Source organism: Anas platyrhynchos, chromosome W (assembly GCF_047663525.1).
Source record: "Anas platyrhynchos isolate ZD024472 breed Pekin duck chromosome W, IASCAAS_PekinDuck_T2T, whole genome shotgun sequence".
In the NCBI taxonomy this organism is placed as follows: Eukaryota; Metazoa; Chordata; class Aves; order Anseriformes; family Anatidae; genus Anas; species Anas platyrhynchos.
Genome location: NC_092620.1, coordinates 9,731,609 through 9,755,792, shown reverse-complemented (window position 1 = coordinate 9,755,792; position 24,184 = coordinate 9,731,609). Strand labels below are relative to the sequence as shown.

Sequence of the window (24,184 nt, the reverse complement as noted above, 5' to 3'; positions counted from 1 at the left end):
TATCTATCTTCTTATGCTGAGTCTGGTTTGCCCGTTACAATAATTATTGCGTGATTTTCTCGTCCTTATCTCAATCCTCGAGCCCTTTTCTCATATTTTCTCCCCATTCCTCTTTGAGGAGGGGGAGTGAGAGAGCGGCTGTGGTGGAGCTCGGCTGCCCACTCGAGCGGAACCATGACAGCAGCCAGCAGAGGCTCCACAAGAAACACATCACCCCCTACCACGTTGCGAGCAGGTAATAGGAGGGGACCAGCAGGCAGACAGAGTGCCTGCTACAGTGAACCCCCTCTCCTCTCCTCCCCCTAACAAAGATGGCGATGAACTGGGGGACAGGGGGCAGTGGCAAAAGGTCCCTGCTCGGCGTTACAAGCGTAGCAGGTGCACTTGCCTGGTGATTCCCCTACTTCCCCAGCTGCCTCTGCAGAACAGGTACACTGCTCTGCGAGGACAACTGTACAATGGCCAGGGTGATGGCTCTTCCTACTTGGAGGTGTCACCAAAGTCTAATCAGGCTACCCGCTGCATTAAAACCTCCCCAGTAAAAAGTAAAAGACAGGTCATTTTCATTGATGACTCACTGCTGAAGGGAGCGGAAGGCCCGATATGCAGACCAGACCCGCTGCACAGGGAGGTCTGCTGCCTTCCTGGGGCCCGGGTTAAAGATGTAAGAAACTTCCTTCCCTAGTACGGCCCTCAGGCTATTATCCTCTTTTATTGTTTCAAGTAGGCAGTGATGAAACCAGGACCAGTAAAACTACTGTCTTGGACTTCCAGAGGGCAAACTTTGAGCTGTTCAGGACACTGGTTGGCAGAGTCCCTTGGGAGGTAGTTCTGAAGGGCAGAGGAGTCCAGGAAGGCTGGGCACTCCTCAAGAAGGAAATCTTAATGGCTGTCCATCCCCACGTGCCCAAAGACGAGCCAGCATGTAAGACTGGCCTGGCTGAACAGAGAGTTGTGGCTAGAGCTTAGGAAAAAAAAGAGGGTTTATAATCTTTGGAAAAGAGGGCGGGCTACTCAGGAGGACTATAAGGATGTTGCGAGGCTGTGCAGGGACAAAATTAGAAAGGCCAAAGCTCATCTGGAGCTCAATCTGGCTACTGCTGTTAAAGATAACAGAAAATGTTTTTATAACTACATTAACGCGAACAGGAGGACTAAGGAGAATCTCTATCCTTTACTGGATGTGGGGGGAAACATAGTAACAAGAGATGAGGAAAAGGCGGAGGTGCTTAATGCCTTCTTTGCCTCAGTCTTTAATGGCAAGACCGGTTGTTCTCTAGATACTCAGTACCCTGAGCTGGTAGAAGGGGATGGGGAACAGAATGTGGCCCTCGCAATCCACGAAGAAATGGTTGGCGACCTGCTACAGCACTTGGACGTACACAAGTCGATGGGGCCGGATGGGATCCACCTGAGGGTACTGAGAGAAGTGGTCGAAGAGCCGACCAAGCCGCTTTCCATCATTTATCAGCAGTCCTGGCTATCAGGGGAGGTCCCAGTCGACTGGCGGCTAGCAAATGTGACACCTATCTACAAGAAGAGCCGGAAGGTAGACCCGGGAAACTATAAGCCTGTTAGTTTGACCTCAGCGCTAGGAAAGCTTGTGGATTATCTTGAGTGTCATCACGTGGCACTTGCAGGGCAAGCAGGCGATCAGGCCCAGTCAGCATGGGTTTATGAAAGGCAGGTCCTGCTTGATGAACCTGATCTCCTTCTATGACAAAGTGATGCGCTTGGTGGATGAGGGAAAGGCTGTGGATGTGGTCTACCTTGATTTCAGTAAGGCTTTTGACACCGTTTCCCACAGCATTCTCCTGAAGAAACTGGTTGCTCATGGCTTGGACTGGTATATGCTTTGTTGGGTTAGAAACTGTGGATAGCCGGGCCCAAAGAATCGTGGTTAATTAAGTTAAATCCAGTTGGAGGCCGGTCGCTAGTGGAGTCTCCCGGGACTCCATACTGGGGACAGTCCTCTTTAATATCTTTATTGATGATCCGGATGAGGGGATCGAGTGCACCCTCAGTAAGTTTGCAGACGACACCAAGTTAGGTGCATGTGTCGATCTGCTTGAGGACAGGAAGGCTCTGCAGGAGGATCTGGATAGGCTGGACCGATGGGCTGAGGCCAACTGTATGAAGTTCAACAAGGCCAAGTGCCGGGTTCTGCACTTGGGGCACAACAACCCCAAGAAGTGCTACAGGCTGGGGGAAGAGTGGTTAGAAAGCTGCCTGTCAGAGAAGGACCTGGGAGTGATGGTGGATAGTCAGCTGAATATGAGCCAGCAGTGTGCTCAGGTGGCCAAGAAGGCCAACAGCATCCTGGCTTGTATCAGAAGCAGTGTGGCCAGCAGGTCTAGGGAAGTGATTGTCCCCCTGTAATTGGCTCTGGTGAAGCTGCACCTCGAGTACTGTGTTTGGTTTTGGGCTCCTCACTACAAGAAGGACATGGAGGTGCTCGAGTGAGTCCAGAGAAGGGCAATGAAGCTGGTGAGGGGTCTGGAGAACAAGTCCTACGAGGAGCGGCTGAGGGAGCTGGGATTGTTCAGCCTGGAGAAGAGGAGGCTCAGGGGCGACCTTATCGCACTGTACAGGTACCTTAAAGGAGGCTGTAGTGAGGTGGGGGTTGGTCTATTCTCCCATGTGCCTGGTAACAGAACGAGGGGGATCGGGCTGAAGTTGTGCCAGGGGAGGTTTAGGTTGGATATTAGTAAGAACTTTTTTACCAAAAGAGTTGTTAGGCATTGGAACGGGCTGCCCAGGGAAGTGGTGGAGTCACCATCCCTGGAGGTCTTTAAAAGACGTTTAGATGTTGAACTTAGTGATATGGTTTAGTGGAGGACTTGTTAGTGTTAGGTCAGAGGTTGGACTAGGTGATCTTGGAGGTCTCTTCCAACCTAGATGATTCTGTGAAATATTAAGAACTCCTCTAAGGACTATGAAGAAGGACTTCAGAGCCTTGGGGAGACTGGTCAAGGGTTCAGGAGCGCAAGTCGTGTTCTCCTCTATCCCTCCAGTTATAAGAAAGAATGAGGGACTGGACGTGATGAGCCAGCGGGTTAATAATTGGCTCTGAGCCTTGTGTCACGAGCAGGGTTTTTTTTTTTTTGATCTTGGGTCGATTTACATGAGACCAGGACTGCTGACAACAGACAGGAATAGCTTTTTTTCACCGGCAGAAAAGGATTTTATGATGGGAGTTGGCAGGGTTCACTGATAGAGCTTTAAACTAAGTATGAAGGGGGGTGGGGGTGGAACCAGGGGCACTGTAAAGTGATTAAGGAGGCATTGGGGAGGCAAGGACAATCCCCAGACAAGGACTGTATATCTCGAAACAAGACACTGGAACTCATGATAAGGAAGCGGCAGACGGACAGAGAAACAAATGTAAGGACTATAAATCTCAAAACTGGACGTTGGAATTCATTATAAAGATACAACAAATGGAAGAATTAGCAACAACCAGCGCTTGCAATTAAGAAACATGCCAACTCAGCAGATTCCTGACCAAAGGTGAAAAGTACACTGTGAGGAAGACTCGGGGTCTTCCTCCCCAAGACCCCTGCCCACGTCCCAAAGACCCCTGCCCACAATTCTTGGGAGGCTTTTTGAGGAGGGGGAGTGAGAGAGCGGCTGTGGTGGAGCTCGGCTGCCCACTCGAGCGGAACCACGACAGTTGGTAGCTTCTGGGTTGTCGTGGTTTAACCCGGCTGGCAGCTAAACACCACGCAGCCGTTCGCTCACCCTCCCCCCTCCCTCTCTGGGACGGGGGAGAGAAATGGAAAGTGAAGCCCGTGAGTTGAGATAAAGACAGTTTAATAAGACAGGAAAATAATAATAACAAAATAATAATAAAATAATAACAATAATAATACAATGGTGATAATAGGAAAGTAATAATAGTCTGTACAAACAAGTGATGCACAATGCAATTGCTCACCACTCGCTGACCGATGCCCAGCCTAACCCCGAGCAGTCCGGCCCCCTCCCCCCGGCTAGCCACCCCTATATATTGTTTAGCATGACGTCAGATGGTATGGAATACCCCTTTGGCTAGTTTGGGTCACCTGTCCTGGGTCTGTCCCCTCCCAGGTCTTACTGCACCCCCAGCCTGCCCGTTGGCAGGACAGAGCAAAAGGCTGAGATGTCCTTGGCTTAGTATAAGCACTGCTCTGCAACAATTAAAGCATCGGGTTGTTATCAGCACTCTTCTCATCCTAAGCCAAAACACAGCATTCCACCAGCTACTAGGAAGAAAATTAATTCTGTGCTAACTGAAACCAGGACATGGGTACTTAAAACTTCTATCTTATACAAGTAATTTATTTCTATATTGTGTAGTACATGCTTCAAAGGACCCAGGACCAAGATGAAAATGTTGCTTTGGAAGCTTGTGAGTTTTGGCTGACTTTGACTGAACAGCCCATTTGTAAAGATGTATTATGTCGGCATCTTACTAAGTAAGTATAAGTAATTACAACTCTTTTTTTTTTTAATAGTCATCTTTAAACTTCAATTGACTTGTTCTTAGTTACTCTTATAAAGATTGTATCTAGCTTGCAGCATCTTTAGAAGAGATTTCCTGTAGCTAGTTCTTCTACATAGTAAAAATGGTTGTAGCACAGTTCGTTGAAAAGACTTATGAGAATTTCTTACCCAGCTAGCTCCAGAAGCAACCTAACTGTCACTGTGGTGTTTTACCTCAGGCTTAACAGCCTGTTAGGCATCAAATGGATACAAAGATATAATGTGTGTTTAAGCTCAAACATCAGGGGCGACCTTATTGCTCTCTACAGGTACCTTAAAGGAGGCTGTAGCAAGGTGTGGGTTGGTCTGTTCTCCCACGTGCCTGGTGACAGGACGAGGGGGAATGGGCTAAAGTTGTGCCAGGGGAGTTTTAGGTTGGATGTTAGGAAGAACTTCTTTACCGAAAGGGTTGTTAGGCATTGGAATGGGCTGCCCAGGGAAGTGGTGGAGTCACCATCCCTGGAGGTCTTTAAAAGACGTTTAGATGTAGAGCTTAGCGATATGGTTTAGTGGAGGACTGTTAGTGTTAGGTCAGAGGTTGGACTCGATGATCTTGAGGTCTCTTCCAACCTAGAAATTCTGTGATTCTGTGATTCTGTGATCTCCACGTGACATTGCCTATAATATCTGGCATAACACAGTACACATAAACTTGATGACTGCCATTTTGGGGATCACTGTGCAATGGTTCTCGGTGCACAGTCATGCCCATCTTTATAAACATAACAAAATGATATAAGATCACTTAGAACTAGGAATCAATTTTGTATTAATTGTCACTGCAATTTAGGCTTGAATAAAGCATGTATAATGTGTTCCTTTATACTTCAGTCCAGATTGCCTGTAATGTTTTGTAAGTTCTAAAAAGTTATTATAAGCCTCAAAATGTAGGTCCTAGATTGAATGGAAATGAATATCCATGTTTGAGATTTATACATCTGCATGTCTGCAGCAGTGTTTGTAGCTTGTTTCATACTAATCTGAAGTCTTTTGTAATAATTAATGGATTCTTCAATGTTCCCAGTAAATGGAGACTGTTTTTTTATGTATGCATGGAAGTTTTTTGAAAATACTAGGGCAGTTCTGTCTGTGATTCTGTTCTTACTCTCAAGATGTTGAGAGTAAAGATGCTTTCTTTTTGACAGAAATGAGAATTTTAGATGAGAAGCAATTTAAAAAATCAACAAAATTTCAGTTTTTATAAGCAATCAGAAAGTAGAGAATTGAGATTAAAACATTTTTTAGCACTGAAAGTAGGGGTTGAAAACAGGGAAAATAATGTTATGAGAAATTATTTTTAAGTTTTAAAATGATTTTACTTAATTCCTACTCCTGTAGCTCAACAGACAAAAGAATTATAGTATAATTCTTGATTCTACTCACCCCCCTTCCCACTACACATCATATTTACACTGTGAAGGTGAATAGTATGAAATTTTAACCTCTCTTGACATTGCAAGAGCTTTATGGTTGATTTTTTTTTTTTAAGAAGCTTTTAAATTTATTGGAAAACAGATGAGTAATGTGAAATTTCTCTCATGATCTTTCAATGTTATGTTTATTGCAAGCAACTTGTTTGTTGATGAGTCCAGTTTGAATAGGGCGCTCTGCAAGTCTGTCAATACTTGATGACAACCTCAAAAATTTTTATATTAAATTAAGGGTGGGACAAGATCTTCTAAAAACCTGTTTATGTGAAATCTAATTTCTTGTTCCATTTTGCTCCTGTAGGCTTTCTTACAAAATACATAGCTTCTGCGTACTTCATGAAGTATGTTGCAGAAATGCCAGCAAATTGGTATTAATCTGAATACTTAGTATTCTTTCATTAAAAGTTCAGAAAGTAACATACCATTGAAATGTGTGAATGTTATTGCTGGCCTGATTACTCCTCAGTTTCAGAATGTACAGGGATTGAGTCTGTCACACGTGCTGAGTCAGTCCATGGTGATTTTATTAGATTGATTTGATTTGTAATACATAATTTTTATTTTTATAGATTTTGTTGTGGTGAATATATTTTTCATGTAAACTATTTGCCTTTTTTCCCCCTAGTACTTTTTCAGTTTTTTACAGTTGGAGTCTCATAGCTATTAACAGTTTAATAACTAAGTGAAGTTCTCATATAGATTAGTCAAGATTTCTATGTTGGGGACTTGCCTTAAGGAGTGATACTTCAAAGTAATCACAGAAGGTGAAAACTTCCATCTTTCAGTAGTGAGATAGGGTCCTCAGCCAAAAATAAAGTGACAAGTACTATTGGAGAGAACCAATTTATTTATCAAGCATATTATGAGAGTTTGAATTATTACTGAAAAGCTTTAGACAATATCTGAAAGGTGTTTCAGAATAAGTTTAATCTTATGGAAAAATATCCTGTTTTTAAAGTGTAAAACTCAGTTGTGCCACCTGTCTGCCTCTAGTTAGAAAGCTTGTAACTTGAAATTAATACTTCTGCAGATTACAAAGTATTGATGAACTTAATGAAGTGAAACTTAGTTTAGGTACTAGCTTTTGTTATCAGGGTGAAGTTGTGGATTTTTCTTTTCTTTTGTTGTGTTTTTTAGTTTGTGGTTTGTGTGGTTTTTGTGTTGTTTTTTTTTTTTAATTGGGGGGGGGATAATTACAATCAAAATTATGGCCCAGATAACTGAAAATTAGCTTGCCTTATTTATGTATTATTTTGAAATGTATCAATATTTCTTTGCAGGCTGATAAATGGTATGAGATATTCAGAGATAGATATTATTTTGCTGAAGGTGAGCACTGATTTCTTTTGCTCTGTGGGAATATATGCTTAGCTTCTGACCTGTTGTTATGGTTTAAACCCAGTAGGCAGCTAAGCACCACACAGCCTCTTGCTCACGCTAGCTGGATGTGGGGAAGAGAATCAGAAAGGCAAAAGTGAGAAAACTTGTGGGGTTGAGATAAAGACAGTTGTGAGGGGGGGGGCAAAAAAACAGTAACCCCCCCCAACCAAAGGGAAAAACAAAACAAGTAATGCACAATGCATTTGCTCACCACCAGCTCACCAATGACCAGCCAGGTCCCAAACAATGGTAACACCCCGGCTAATTCCCTCCAGTTGTATTGTTGAGCATGATATCATATGGTAAGAAATAGCCCTTTAGACAGTTTAGATCAGCTGTCCTGGTTGTGTCCCCTCCCAGCTTCTTGTGTACACCCAGCGTCCTTGCTGGCAGGGTAGCATGAGAAGCATAAGAGTCCTTGACTCTGTGTAAGCACTGCTCAGCAACAACTAAAACATTGGTGTGTATCAGCACTATTTTCATCACAAATCCAAAACTTAACACCATACAAGCCTCTATAAAGAAAAATAACTTGAGCCCAGTCAAATGAACACACCTGTAAATCAGAATGATTCAGCTGTTAGGCCAGACCCAGTCTTCCATCTGTTCAATGGAGAATTATCTTTCTGGGGCAAGGTGTGCTGTTCCAACTACTGAATGCTAACTGTTACCATGCTTGTTGGAAAATAATCCATGGCCTTTCCTGCTTTGCCCTGACCCTCTCTCACCCAACTTAGGCAGAGCTGGGATACTTTTACTCAAGAACTATTGTAACAATGCAGCCTAAAAAAATGTTCAGAATTAGTTCTAATGCCCTTCTAGACTGAACTACACTTTTTCCATCACAGTGTTTTAGGATATGCCTCTGTACCAGACTTTCTCTATCACTTCTTTCCAATTCATTCACATCGAGAGTGATTTCTTAACAAGACAGATACTTTGTGCTTTTATGTGAGCTTAACTCTCTTGCTTTTTTTTTTTTTTTCCCTGTTATTTTCTGGTAAATACTGTAGCAGAATGCAGGAATAATAACATTTTTAGTTAGCTGGGTAGCACAAGTGGGAAGTGAATCTTTCATGTGGTTATGAAATTCTGAACTGAAATTTATACTGTGTTCTTAACTTCCTTAAGCAATATAGTTACACTGATGAAATATTTTGATGACAAGGGGATATTGAAGAAGATGAAGCTATTCCAGATAGTGAACAGGACATAAGACCTCGTTTTCATCGTTCACGGACAATGGCTCAGCAAAATGAAGAAGATGGTATTGAAAATGATGACAATGATGATGATGAACTTGACGATGATGATGATACTATTTCTGACTGGAATTTAAGTATGTCAAAGTAATGTGTAAAATGTTTTAAAATATAACTAAAAAAAATCCCACAGTAAAAATAGGACTTTGTATAGGAATACAGAAACTTTGCTTTTGAACAGAAAAACAGAAAAAGAATCATCTCCTGATATAATTGGTGGTTTGGGGGGGTGTTCTTTCAGATGATATTTGAACCATATAACTGCATTGAGAAAAGCTTGCTATCTGTAAGCTTATTTCTTATTGTGAATATGGCAGATGGAGCTGCAAACATAATGGATGTAATTTAACAGATGCTTTGGACTTAGAATTTTAATTCTACAGAATAATACAAATCATATATCACAAATCATAGATCACCTGTTTAGCTTTACCTTTAAAAAAAAGTTCTTACACATTGTTCATAGCTGGGGGAAGCTTAAATAGTGCTTTCTTTTACTTTAGTCTACACTCTGAAACTGGCTACTGATGGAGAAGTTTGATTCTAACCAGAACATAATACCTCAGTTATGAAGAGTTGGAGATAGCTGTGAGGAAACCATAGTTTTGATGGTCTGTGTATGTGTCATAGGATCTTTAGGATTTTTTTTTTTATTATTATTATTATTATTATTATTATTATTATTTAAGTTCAGTGATAGCAGACAACAAGCAGAATTTTGGCAAATCTGATTTAAATATACTTTGCAAGCAGCCTCATTCTGGAACAGGCAAGGATTTGTCTTCTGACTATCTGCTTCCACATGAGATAGATCTGTAGCTGTCACACCGTCTTTTTTGTTGGTTCTAGTGCTGACCACCTGAAAAGGTAGAACACGTTCTCAAGTGGGTTATCAGAATATCCCGAGTTGGAAGGGACCCACGAGGATCATCGAGTCCAACTCCTGGGTCCCCAAAGGACCACACAGAAAATCAGACCATGTGTCTGAGAGTGTTGTCCAAATGCTTCTTAAACTCCAGCATGCTTGGTGCCATGACCAAGCTTCCCTGGGGAGCCTGTTCTAATGCCTGACCATCCTCTTGGTGAAGAACTTTTTCCCGATATCCAGCCTGAACCACCCCTGTCACAGCTTCAAACCGTTCCCTTGGGTGCTATCACTGGTCACCAGAGAGAAGAGATCAGCACCTGCCCCTCTGCTCCCCCTCATGAGGAAGCTGTAGACTGTGATGAGGTCTCCCCTCAGTATTCTCTTCTTCAGGCTGAACAAACCAAGTGACCTCAGCTGCTCCTCGTACATCTTCCCCTCTAGACCTTTCACCATCTTTGTAGCCCTCCTTTGGACACCCTCTAACAACTTTATGTCTTTCTTATACTGTGGTGCCCAAAACTGCACACAGTCCTCAAGGTGAGTCTGCACCAGTGCAGAGTAGAACAGGACAATCACTTCCTTTGATCGGCTAGCAATGCCGTTCTTGATGCACCCCAGGATAGGGTTGGCCCTCCTGGCCACCAAGGCACACTGCTGGCTTATGTTCAGCTTGCTGTCAACCAAAACCCCCAGATCCCTTTCCGCAGGTCTGCTCTCCAGCATCTCGTCCCCCAGTCTGTATGTATAACCAGGGTTGTGCCTTCCCAGGTGCAGAATCTGGCACTTGCTCTTGTTAAACTTCATATTGTTGCTGAAGGGTTATTTCCAGTCCAAGAGCTGACTTCTCAGTTATGATACTTATATTAATAGGAAATCATACTGTAATTTTTTTTTGACAACTTAATAATGTGATTTTGAACTACTTCATTCAGCCCCGAGAAGCCATAGAAATTAAATGCCTGATCTTGGTGGCTGCCTCAGTTCTGGTTCAGAAGGTTCTCAACAATTGTACTTCAACTTGTCCTTGCACTTTTTTTTTTCTTCTCACTGTATCATGAAATACATATTACAGGAAAGTTTCTTCCCTAAAGAACCTTTTTTTCAGTTTTGAAATTTAGATGATTCGTCCACATAATTTTTATTTTTTCTTACAGAGCCTTGAGTTTTCACAACAGATGAATGTACCTTGAAGTTTATGGATCAAAAAAATTTGGCACATATCTAAATTTTTAAATTATTTGTGGTGGTTTTACCCTGCTGGGCAGTTGAGCTACACCACAACTGCTCTCTTGCTCCCCCTCCTAAAAGAAAACAGGGGAGAAAATATGATGGAAAGGGCTCAAAGGTTGAGATAGGGACTGGGTGATCACTCACCAATTATTGTCACAGGCAAAACAGACTCAGCATAGGAAGATTAATATAATTTATTACCTATCACTAGCAGACTAGAACAGTGAGAAACTAAAAACACCTTCCCTCCCCCCTCCACCCTCTTCAACCTCCTCCCCTGAGCAGCACAGGGGAATGGGGGTTGTGGTCAGTCTATAGCACTTCCTCTCTGCCACTCCTTCACAGTCACTCTCTTCCCTTGCTCCAACATGGGGTTAATCCCATGGGATGCAGTCCTTCCCGAACTGATCCTGCGTGGACTTCCCACAGGCAGCAGCTCTTCAAGAACTGTTCCAGATATGGGTCCGTACCATGGGGTATATCCATCAGGAGCACGCTGCTCCACCTTGGGTCCCCCACAGGCAGCAGCTCCTGCCAGGTCACCTGCTCATGTGTGGGCTCCTCTCCATGAGCTAGAGGTCTGGCCTGGAGTCTGCTCCATCAGGGGCTCACCATGGGCTGCTGCCTCCTTCAGGTCAGATCCACCTGCTCCACCATGGGCTCCTCCATGGGCTGCAGTGTGGAACCCTGCTCCACTGTGGTACACCATGGGCTGCAGGAGGATAGCCTGCTCCACCATGGTCCTCTCCACAGGCCACAGTGGAACTTCTACTTTGGCACCTGGAGTACCTCCTCCCCCTCCTTCACACACCTTGGTGGCTGCAGGGCTGTTTCTTAGAGGCCACCTCTACAGCCCCCTGCTGCCAAACCCTTGCCATGTAAAAACAATACATTATTATTTTTGAAGAAAATATGGGCATAAATATGCTTATTTTTATAAATTCTCTTATTAGTTAGTTTTTAGATTCATAACACTGTTGTTGTCACTGTTGTGTGTAGAGATTGCAGAATTAAATACATATTTCCTGAAAATCATAGTTGAAATTGACAGAGAATGCCCTGTGGTCCAGAGTTTTGATTAAAATGGCGAGGAAGCTAAACCTACTGTGAGTGGTAGCCTGAAAGAGAAAGAGCAGAACAGTTGGGGAAATCTGTATTGAAATATGTCATTTGGGCTCGAGAGATTTCGGATTATCTGAAATTCAGAATTTCGTGCCCTATTTCTTAGCCTCTGTTGTATATTTGATTTCCAGTTTGAACAGAGAGGAAACATCAGTGCAGCCTAACAGTTAACAGCATTGTTTACTAATGACACCTGGTAATTAATTATGGGAGCCCTCCATTTTTTGCCTCTAGTAGAAAGCTGAAACAGCCTTAGCTAATAACAGCATGTATTGATCTTTGTTGAGAGTTGGTGATGTTTATTATTTTGTAATTGAGATGTGCTCTGTGTTGAGGGTTTATGTTTTGGTTCATGCAAATCTGTTGGACCTCATCTAGGAGCAGAGCAGAAAGGTTTATATTCATTATCTATTCTAATAGTTCCTACCTCCCAGCTGAAACTTATCTGTGTCATATTTGGGTCTACTAACAGTTCAGGTCCAGTTTAGGATTTCTGCATGTTACGTATGCTATGTATGTTTTGCCTGATATCTGTCTTGTATGTAATTTTGTTCCAGTTGGACCATTTCTAAGAGATTAATAAGGACTTGAGATTTTAATAACCAAAAAAAAGCAGTATAAATTCTATAATACAAAGTTTCTTTACAAAACAATCTTAGAATTGTTTTTCTAGACATAACACCACAGCAGAAAAATAGTAAGGATTTCTTAATCATATTTTGAAGTTGTTACTGATTTTTCTTTAATATGTTTTTATTTGGTAAAAACACAAGATTAAAAGCTTTCAAATTATTTTTGAGGTGTTCTTTGTACTGGTGCATCAGAAAAAAGCAATAATGTATAAGAGCTCAGAACAGAGGCTGATGGATTCCTTTCAGTCTGTAGAGAATGATTTTTATTATTTTTTTTATTAATTTATTTTTACTTTAATTTGGTTTGAAACATGGATCGTGTTTGAACATTTTTGTTTCAATCAAATGCTAATTTTTTTTAGGTCATCACTCCTTAGTTTCTCCAGTATGTTACATTTATGTCACAGACCTTACCTCTTCCTTAGTGTTACACCATCCTGAAATTACATAGTGTATGCAATGTTGCAATATGATTGTGTGGTTCCTGTAAGTGAGAGTTTCAACTTCCCCAGTGTATACATCTTTTTAGTGGTTATTCTAAATACTGCAAAACTGGTAGCTGTAGCTTTTCACCAGCACACAGTAGATCACCATGTATTGTAATGAAATGGAAGTATCCTTCTTTCTAATGCCCTGAGACTTCACTGGCGGCTCAAAGTTAAAATAAGAATTATACTAACTACAACTGGTTGTATAATAAGCAGAGATTCTTGCTGTTGATTCCCCTCAGGGAAATGTTCTGCTGCTGCTTTAGATGTCCTGGCCAATGTACATGTATTTCATGATGAACTTCTGCCATACATCTTGCCTCTTTTGAAGGAACTGCTCTTCCATCCAGAATGGGTAGTTAAAGAATCTGGTATTCTTGTGCTTGGAGCAATTGCTGAAGGTAAGGCAGCAGTGCATATCAGATTGCTGAGTTTTCAATTAGCTCTAAAGTAGCTCTGTGATTCATTCTAGGTGCATTTACTTGTGTAAAGAAGTATATGTCCTTAGCTGATTTGGTTTTGGTGATTGATCTCTACTAGTTGGTGATTGCAGTTATTTAATTTTTCATTTTCAAATCTATGCATGTTTGAGGGACTAAAAATCTTAAATATTTTCTTTTATTCCTCCCTTTCTTAACTCTGCAGTATATATTTATTGGTCACTCATGGAGTACTACCTTGATTTGATACAAGAAGAATATTTAATAAATTTGAGATTTACATTTCATTCACTGTTTTTAGAAATGGAAAAGACCAGTCTTTGAACTTCAGTGCCCTGAGCTGCTTCTTGTTGGCAATTCTTTGATTTAAGTGTCATAATATGTGTCAGAAATTGGCTGATGTAATTGCCAAGCCTCTCTCCATCACATTTGAAGAGTCCTGGCAGTCAGGCAAAGTCCCTGATGACTGAAAAAAGGGAAGCATCACTCCCATTTTTAAAAGGGTAGAAAGGAGGACCTGGGGAACTACAGATAGGTGAGCCTCACCTCTGTGCCTGGCCAAGGTCATGGAAAAGATCCTCCCAGAAGCAAAGCTGAGGTACATGCAAGACAAAGAGGTGAACCGAGACAGCCAGCATGGCTTCACCAAGGGCAAATCATGCCTGACCAATCTGGTGGCCTTCTATGATGGAGTGACTGTATCGGCTGACAAAAGAAGACCGATCAATGTCATCTACCTGGACTTCTGTAAGGCCTTTGACACCTGACATCCTTGTCTCCAAATTGGAGAGAGATGGATTTGATGGGTAGACCGTTCAGTGGATAAGGACTTGTCTTGAAGGTCACACCCAGAGAGTGGTAGTCAAGGGCTCTATGTCCAAGTGGAGGCCAGTTACGAGTGGTGAAAGCAGCCCTGCAGAGAAGGACTTGGGGGTTCTGATGGATGAAAAGCTTGACATGAGCCAGCAGTGTGCGCCTGCAGCCCAAAAGGCCAACTGCATCCTGGGCTGCATCAACAGAGGAATGGTCAGCAGGTCAAAGGAGGTGATTGTCCCTCTCTACTCTGGCCTTGTGAGGCCCCACTTAGAGTACTGCATCCAGGTCTGGAGCCCCCAGCACAAGAAGGCTGTTGATCTGTTAGAGCGGGTCCAGAGTAGGGCCACAAAGATGACTGGGGGGGGCTGGAGCACCTCTCCTGTGAAGAAAGGCTGACAGAGCTGGGGCTGTTCAACCTAAAGAAGAAAAGGCTTCGAGGAGACCTCATTGTGACCTTTCAGTACATAAAGGGGACTTTTAAAAAACATGGAGAGCCACTCTTTGCTCATGCAAAAAATGACAGGACAAGGGGGAATGGTTTTAAACTAAAAGAGAGGAGATTTAGATTAGAGGTTAGGAGGAAATTCTTCATGCAGAGGGTGGTGAGGCACTGGAACAGGCTACCCAGAGAGGCTGTGGATGCCTCATCCCTGGAGGTGTTCAAGACCACATTAGATGAGGCCCTGGGCACCCTGATCTAGTGGGTGGCATCCCTGCCTATGTCAGGGGGGTTGGATCTAGATGATCTATGAGGTCCCTTCCAACCCGAGCCATTCTATGATTCTGTGATAACTTCTATTTCTTTGTTCTTAGTCACAAGCTTGGCCTTCTGTCTGTATTTCTAGCATCTATGTCCATTTTGCAAAATGAAGGAATACATTTGGGTCCATTCCTGGATTATCTTTCTTTTTCACAGTGCCTTTTTCTTTGTTGCTAGAAAACTTTTGTTGATTTTGATTTCAAGACAAGCAAGGTAAAAGTTCTTCTAGCAAGTGTATTACTGCCCTTGTTGACTTGAAAGGTGTAGCTTTTATTGCTGCTCAGTATTTGTGTGATGCTAGGAGAAGACAAGAAAATTAGATTTCTCAATGAATCCTTTTAAATGATGTGATTATTTGTTATAAAGGTCAAATTTTTCTCTACTTGTTTTAGTCACTGAGTTGACTGATGTAGGACATGCAAATTTTATAAACTCATTTTACTTAGATCTACGTGTTGTAATCCATTTAATAAAACAGTATTTCTAGAGATTGGCAAAACACTGAAGTAGAAATATGGTTGAAGTTAATATAAATGTGATTGTAGATTTTATTTATTGTTTATTGTAAGGTTTCTTTTTAGGACTTAGGATTGCTTTGTATATTGTTAAAATGTATTACTACATGATAAAGAATGAAAATATGTCCCTTCTAGGAAAGAAAAAAAAAAAAAAAGTTTTGGTTCTGGTACTGCAATAACTATATTTTTTCCTTATAGGCTGCATGCAGGGTATGATTGCATATCTTCCTGAGCTGATCCCTCACCTTATTCAGTGCCTTTCCAACAAAAAGGCTCTTGTGTGCTCCATTACATGCTGGACTCTTAGTCGCTATGCACACTGGGTAGTTAGTCAACACCCAGACACATACTTGAAGCCATTAATGACTGAGTTGCTAAAGCATATCCTGGATAGCAACAAGAGAGTACAAGAAGCTGCCTGCAGGTAAGCCAAAGCTTCAAAACCAAAAAGTACTGTTCATGACACTGCTTTTTTATGGAAAGATATTTTAATGCCTTTATCAATGAATGCATGACTTCATTTCTAGTTTATTTTATTTTATTTTATTTTATTTTATTTTATTTTATTTTATTTTATTTTATTTTATTTTATTTTATTTTATTTTATTTTATTTTATTTTTAACTTGAGTAGGTTCAGCTGTTTCTTGAGTAGTCACAAATTACTCTTGAGTTGTAATAAGTCAAGGGTCCTGGCAGCTCCCTCAGCTGCCTCAATGCCAGAAAAAAAGCCCTGCCCACCCCGATGCCCCGCTCCACTGCAGAATGTGTCTGCCCTGGAGCCGATCACCTCGGTGTGTGGCTGCAAAATGTCAAGTCAAAACATACTAGCTTTATAAATAGCAATATAATTTAGCAATACTTCTTGGAGAGGAGCAAAAACAACCTGCATCCTTATAGTAAATAGCTGCACGGATCATTAGTCTACTACATTGAAAATTGGTTGTAGGATACTATATGTTTTCATCACTATCTTCTGTATCATCTCAGATGCCTAACTTTCATTTCTGTGCTACTGAGAAACTGCTCCTTTAGTTGGGGGTACCCAAAAAGATATTGAAACATGTTTTCCTGCTCACATTCTATGCCTTTCTGAAAGAATACTTCAAAATAATATAATAAAAGAATAAATAAAATAATGCTAGTCACTCAAAGCGTTCACAGTTGCACTGATAAGAAAAAGGCATTTGTGTACTTGGTAGAGGGCTAAGTAGGAGCTTGTTCACCTCATATTTTATTGTTTCTCTGAAGTGGCACATATTGGGGACTTTTGTTTGCTTTTTTTTTTTGTTTGTTTTTGTTTTTGTTTTGTTTTGTTTAATGCTTGTTTAACACTTGACAAAGGAGCTGTGAAGTTTCCATGATGTCATGATTTGTGCATTGACCAAGGCTGGCTAAAATTGTTTGTCAGCTGTCTTTGCTTCTAGTTTTCCATGCCTTTGTGTCTGTTTTTCTATGTAGTTAACTGCTGAGAATACAGTCTGATATTGGTGCTATACTGGCACAACAGCACTGGGGCTTCTAGATGCAGCTGCAGCAGCAGACATTAAATACAGTGAGCTGTTTTTAGCTGAAATAAGCATTTGTTGTTATGGTTCCTACTATTGCAATTAATACATTGTAACTTATGTATAGTAATGCTGGGGGGGGCATGGGGGGGGGCTTCCTGTGTACACATAACAGGAATATTTTTGAATTTTCTTGATCGCAGTTTAAGAGCTGAATCCTTATGTGTTTGTTCAAAATAGAATGAGATTACCTCAGTAATACCATTTTAAAAACATACCTTGGATGAATTTGAGGACTAAATACAATTTTATGTTTAAACAGAAATGGGTAGTGTGGGGTGTTTTGGGGTGGTGTTGTTTTTCAAGGTACTGACTGACCTGTTGTGTTTTCGTGGGTTTTGTTTATTTGTTTTGTTTGTTTTGGTCCTTAAGTGCATTTGCTACTCTAGAAGAAGAGGCTTGTACAGAGCTTGTTCCTTATCTTGCATATATACTTGATACTTTGGTCTTCGCATTTAGTAAATACCAGCATAAAAACCTGCTGATTCTTTATGATGCTATAGGAACTCTAGCAGATTCTGTAGGACATCATCTAAATACATGTAAACCAGTGAGTATACCTTATGTTCTGTAAAAGCACTTGTCATATATTGAAAAACTGGCTCAGTGGTTATTGCAATGTGCTTTACATGTTACAAAAGAGAAATGCTGATCTTTCTGTGTAGATTTTGATAATACTAAATATATACATGTAAAATACATAGACTGCCTTGCCTATTACACAACTATTCTACTATTATACAAATACTTTCCATTTTTAATAAATGTCTGTGTATGTGGTGGCTTGTGAAATGTGCTTTTCATCATGATTTTTTTTCCTGTTCTCAATTTTTCAGCACAGAGGAGATATGTATATCAATATAAATGTTAAATAGGACTTCATTGAAATTGGTGCAATGTGTGCTAATTTCTAATGAGTGGTGGTTGTTTTGTTTTGTTTTTTTTTTTTTGGGGGGGTAACCGCTTTCAGTATAGCTAAGCTGTTCTGTGTGTCCCTTTTCCAGTGTAGTGGAGCACAGCATCGGTAGAAATTGCTTTATCAGAGAGTACAATAGACATGCAAATTTATGTATAAACACAGAATACTTTGGACAAAGCACAGATAACACACAATATGGGCAAAAAACATTTTTTGTCTTGTTTTGTTTTTGTTTTGTAGCATACATTTGTTTATTAATAGCATATGCGTATGTGTTGTGTGCATCTTCTTATGACAGCTATTGAAATTTGTTTTATTTCTATGTAGTGCTTCACATGGCACAGGCACGCTAGAATAAAACAGTTTGGGTTGTTTCCATGGTATCTTACTTGCTGTCCAAGACCCCATACTATCAAAGGACCTTTTTCTCAATCTCTCTCTGGCCCTGGTCAGCTTAACATTTGACAGCACCTGAAGGAAGGAAGCTAAATGCAAGATCCTGGTGATGGTGGGACTTTCTTCAGTCACTTAGAATAGTCTGTCTTTGGACATAGCATTAGCTGACAACATCTGATGGATCTTTTGATACGTTCTGCTATAAATGAAGTCTCAACTCAATCTGAATTTAGTAATATTTATAAAAGAAATATTCATAAAAGGCAAGTAAACAGCGCTGGGTGCACGGGGAGTCTATGCTCTACCAACACGCACACACGAACATCAAACATTCTAAATATACAGAACATTGCTTTTACATACTAAACCCGAGTATGCCTATACATATGTACAATCAGAAAAGGTAACAAACAATCCTTTAAGTCCATGACTTAACAGTCTCCATTTTCCATTCCTTTTGTCTCAACTCTCAAATGAAGTCTCAACTCTGAATTTTTCATCACTATCTGCCTTCTGTTTTTCCCCATCTCTCCTCACATAGACCTTTTGTGCTTCCCTTAACAATTCTTCTAATCCTTTTTCATGCCAGTCATCAAGTTTCTCCAATTTCTTTTGGATGTCTTCCCAGGATTTTGCTACAAACTGGGTTCTCAACAGTGCCCCTCCTGCAGGGGAATCAGGATCTATACCCGAGTACATCTGAAGGCTTTTTCTCAGCCTGTCTAACCATTCAGTTGGAGATTTGTCTCTGCACTGACACTCGTTAAAAGCTTTATTTATATTTTGTCCCCTTGGAACCGATTCCTTTATCCCTTGTATCGTTATGGTCCTAAGATCCCTCATATTTTGCCTCCCCTGAGCAGCCTGATGATCCCAGTTAGGGTTGGTATTTGGCCATTTCACATCCCCTGGAGGACCTCCCTGATTTTGTCTTTCCCACAGTCTCATTCCTGCTTGCCTGATCATTCCTCTTTCTTCTATAGTGAAGAGGATTCCTAATATGGACTGCATTTCTTCCCAGGTATATGTGTTCGGACCTAGGAACTGGTCCAATCTTTCGGCAACTCCTAAAGGGTCATCTAAAAGGTTTCCCATTTCCTTCTTAAAATTTCTTAAATCTGACGTGTTCAAAGGAACCACTACAAACCCTATTCCCCCCTGGTTCCCCCCAAGGGGTACCTCCCTCAAAGGGTAAAGGCCTCCTAAATCATCAGTCCGGCCTCGTGTTTCACTTTCCTCCCTTTCTGTGGCTCTTATCTTACTTCTAGTCCTTTGTGCAGGAGGAGAGGGATAGAGAACAGGGGCCGTGGGCAATCAAATGTCAAAATGTGGCGGTTCTGGTTGCCATGAATAGGGAGGGGGTATATTATCCAGAGGTTCCCATTCTTCCTTTCCCCTGTCAGTTCTTGTATTTAAAGTGAATATTTGTTTTGGGGGAAATGCATTTGAGGCTCCTACCCACAGAGCCGCATAATTGCTTTCTTCTTGGTTAAAAGGCTCCTTAGAGTTAACATAGCGGTTTAATGCCTGACATACCCAATCCTCAAAGGATCCAAAAAATGGCCAAAAAACATGTGGCCTTAAAGGTTCCTTTGGCCATTTTATCATACAAAATTGAGCCATTTTCTCTTTATTTTTTCCTTTCCTCGATTCCCAAACATCCCAATATTTTAACATTATCCCTAATGGGCTTTCTGGTGGAATGTCTGGGCTCTCTGAGTCTCCCAGGTCAAAGAATCTACTTTCCCCCAGACCCATCCTGGAACCTTCAAATAAGTTACGAATCCCTGAAACCCTTAAAGAGGTTCCGAATCCCTGGCCGAATCCCTGGAAGCTTAAAATAAGTTCCGAATCCCTGGAAACCTTAAAGAGGTTCCGAATCTGTCCTGGTTTCAGTTAGAATTAATTTTCTTCCTAGTAGCTGGTGGAATGCTGTGTTTTGGCTTAGGATGAGAAGAGTGCTGATAACACCCCGATGCTTTAATTGTTGCAGAGCAGTGCTTATACTAAGCCAAGGACATCTCAGCCTTTTGCTCTGCCCTGCCAACGGGCAGGCTGGGGGTGCAGTAAGAGCTGGGAGGGGACAGACCCGGGACAGGTGACCCAAACTAGCCAAAGGGGTATTCCATACCATCTGACGTCATGCTAAACAATATATAGGGGTGGCTAGCCGGGGGAGGGGGCCGGACTGCTCGGGGTTAGGCTGAGCATCGGTCAGCGAGTGGTGAGCAATTGCATTGTGCATCACTTGTTTGTATATATTATTATTACTTTCCTATTATCACCATTGTATCATTATTATTATTATTGTTATTATTATTTTTATTATTATTATTTTCGTGTCTTATTAAACTGTCTTTATCTCAACTCACAGGCTTCACTTTCCATTTCTCTCCCCCGTCCCAGAGAGGGAGGGGGGAGGTTGAGCGAACGGCTGCGTGGTGTTTAGCTGTCGGCCGGGTTAAACCACGACAGAATCCCTGGCTGTGTTTGTGTAGAGGTGTCTTGCAAGTGGTTAACCCACCCACGAATTCCTAGACCAATCGCTTCGATCCTTCACCGGCCGAGTCCCTCGCGGGAGATCGGAACCGCGGTTAGAAGACCTCTGCACTCGCTTCGGAACTACGTTCCGTCTCAGTCACACCCTTACACACAGTCACACAGCCGAATCCCACCCAACCAAATGTTATACTCACAAATCCTTTTCATTCACTGACGGAGAGCTTTTTGAGCTTTTTTTTTTTTTTTTTTTTAATTTGCCTCTTGTTATAAGTTAGACCACACAATTTACTGGTCTATTGAAATTATTTTATTAATCAAGTAAGCAGACACAAGCAAAACAGCGCTGGGCGGTCGGGGAGTCTCCGCTCCACCACGGCATGCAACTTCCCCTTTCCAGTGTTGCTGTTTTATAGCATTGGAGTTCCGGCTTGTCGAGACTTGTTGACCTGTCGATACTTGTCGACTTGCCGAGACCTGTCGCCTTGTCGAGACTTGTTCTGAGGCTGCGCAGTCTGTTGTTGGGGGTCGTTATTCTTCCTCCGGTGATCACGCGTTGTGCTTGTGTTCAGGTGGGGGCAAAACAGGATGTCTTGCGGTGGATGGGTGGTATCTTACAGAATCTTTGTTTTAACAAGGATGTTTACCCAGCCCCCCTTCCCCATTTGTCCCCATGTTACAATGCCGTGAGTTGTGAAACCTTATCTCCTCAGTAGATTCTTTAAATTCTCAAGGACAATGAACAAACCCCTACTAATTTATCACACCTCTTACGTTCGAAATCTTGTTGAACTCTAGCGCCGCTGTCGGCAACGGCCACTAGGTGGGGCGCCTCCCTTTACCGGTCGCAGATCCAAAGTACAAGAAGATCATGTCGGGGTCACCAATTTGTTATAAATGAAGTCTCAACTCTGAATTTAGTAACATAAAAGAATATTTATAAAAGGCAAGTAAACAGCGCTGGGCGCGCAGGGAGTCTATGCTCTACCAACATGCACACGCAACCGTCGAACTTTCCAAATATATATAGGACATTGCTGTTACATATTTACAAGAAACCCGAGTACGCCTATACATATGGATATCCTATCCCCGCTTCATATTATAATTATTTTTGTGGTGGTCGTTGTGGGTGAAAGGCTCACGGTTTCCCCATCACCATTAGCAACCTTTTGTTCCAGACTGCAGGAGCGGCTTCGACTGTCTCCCTCTTCTTCTGCACATGCTCTGCCCACCACAAGGTTCCCGAAAGCAACAAAACGTGATTGCTTTTCCCGCGTTTTGTTAACACTTGAAACCACACTAAACAATAAATGTTAACAGTTCTAACCAGCAACCCCCCCCCCCCCACGCAACTTCCGTGCATTAACAGAGGGGAAAACAAGCAATCCCAGATGGCAGGGTGTCGCCTCAATCACCCTTCTTTATTTCCTCTAAACTCTTTACATTCCTGATGACCTCATTCTTAAAGAGTTTGATGTTATCACCAACCACAAGGCTTTCCGATCCCCATTGCCACATTCCCAAATCTCCCCCTTCTTTATTAATATCAACCATTTTTCTGACATATAACAATTCCAAAAACAAGTCTCAGGTAATAGAAGTTACACATAATTTTAGTTATGTTGTGCTAAAACTGCCATCAAAAATCTAGATTTTTGTGCATAATACCACAAATTAAAGTGTATTTTCTTTGTAAATTTAAAGAGTTATTTTTTTTATATATGCCAATTGATTTTGTTTCAAACTGTTATGTATGGAGTGGTAATTAGTGTCGAGAAAATGGTTGATATTAATAAAGAAGGGGGAGATTTGGGAATGTGGCCATGGGGGTTGGAAAGCCCCGTGGTTGAGATATCATTAGACTCTTAACGACGAGGCCATCAGGAATGTAAAAGAGTTTAGAGGGAACAAAGAAGGGTGATTCAGGAGACTCCATGGGTTGCTTGTTCTACAGCCATTAAGGCATGGAAGTTTCTGTGTGTTTGCTGTTGCTGTTATTTGCAAAGTTGTTTGACCAATGAAAAGTTGTTTTGAAAAGAACTGCTGTGGAGAGAAGGGTATAAGAGGGGAGCCTGCCCTCAAGATAAAAAAGGCAACACGATGAAGTTACATCAATAAAGAAGCAGGAAAAAAGAAGTGAAGAGGAACAGGCTGGCAGAATGGAGACCAGGACGGGAACAGGCACATTGATTGCCTCAAGAAGATAGGTTTGGCCAAACTCAGCAAACTGCTCAGAGAAGCTCATACAGAAAGTCGCTGGAAATAGGTGCACCGGAGCTGGAGAGAAGCTCAAGCTGAGAGAAGCAGACCCACGTGCACAACTGCCTCTCGCTGGTAAGCAGTTGCGCATTATGGGGAATCATACGTCCTTTGTAACAAAGACCATCCTGGTAACCTTACAGCTTATTCTCCTTATTAACAGACAGTTTATGATCCTGAAACATGGGACCAAATTGAGGTCAAGGTGTGGGACTCTGCAACTAAAAATGACTGGGATTGCTCAGCACCTGGCAAGCAATCTCTGAGGCCTTAAAGAGCCATGTGGAGCCACAATCACAAACGTGTGGCTTGCCAGACAGTGAGGGAGCTGCGGGCTCCTTTACTGATCCGACTGCTACGCCATCGGCCCCTCTGCTGCTACAGCTATCGAAGGCTTTTGCTGTTACACCCCCTGCTGACCTGAACGTGCCTTTTGACCCAGGCCTATTGGCCTTGAAAAGGAGATGGATATGTTTTTCTTCAGTCTGGGAAGAACAGGATACATAAGGCCCAAAGACCGAGTTGCTTGACAACTTAAAGCGAGACATATTGTTCAAAAGGAATGGAAAATGGAGACTGTTAAGTCATGGAACTTAAAGGATTGTTTGTTCTTTCCTGATTGTACCTATGTATAGGCATACTTGGGTTTAGTATGTAAAAGCCATGTTCTATATGTTTAGAATGTTTGATGTTCGTGTGTGCGTGTTGGTGGAGCATAGACTCCCCACACACCCAGTGCTGTTTACTTGCCTTTTATATGTTTTATAAATATTTGTTTTATAAATATTACAAAATTCAGATTGAGTTGAGACTTCATTTATAACATAGACGAAGGCCCGTCCCAGTTGGAGGGGGTAAGTTGCCTAAGGCAAGGCAACTTACCCCCTCCATTGCTACATTGTCTGTCAAGAAAGACAGAAGGATTATTGTCATGGGGGACTCCCTTTTGAAAGGAACAGAGGGCCCAATATGCCGACTGGACCCAACCGACAGGGAAGTCTGTTGTCACCCTGGCTTTACGTACAGACTGGGCTATGAGATGCTGGAGAGCAGCCCCACAGAGAGGGATATG

The 24,184-nt window shown here is 41.9% G+C and overlaps 1 protein-coding gene across 23 annotated transcripts in view; it reads left to right on the top strand.

Moving 5' to 3' along the window:
- LOC113841376 (transportin-1) overlaps nucleotides 1-24,184 on the top strand; it is a 51,480-nt gene that overhangs the window by 12,094 nt on the left and 15,202 nt on the right. For 5 of the 23 annotated variants that reach the window (XR_011805565.1, XM_072030476.1, XM_072030475.1 and 2 more), the window contains 4 exons: nucleotides 4,339-4,457; nucleotides 8,503-8,673; nucleotides 13,179-13,337; nucleotides 15,669-15,894. Coding sequence is in view for 20 of the 23 variants with exons in the window: in XM_072030476.1 (XP_071886577.1) it covers nucleotides 4,433-4,457; nucleotides 8,503-8,673; nucleotides 13,179-13,337; nucleotides 15,669-15,894 (581 nt within the window). In the remaining 3 variants the exon portion in view is untranslated. Of the gene's footprint in view, nucleotides 1-82; nucleotides 3,511-4,338; nucleotides 4,458-7,234; nucleotides 7,284-8,465; nucleotides 8,674-13,178; nucleotides 13,338-15,668; nucleotides 15,895-17,408; nucleotides 17,587-24,184 lie in introns of all 23 variants that reach the window. The other 18 variants (XM_072030487.1, XM_072030486.1, XM_072030485.1 and 15 more) reach the window with 12 other exon arrangements.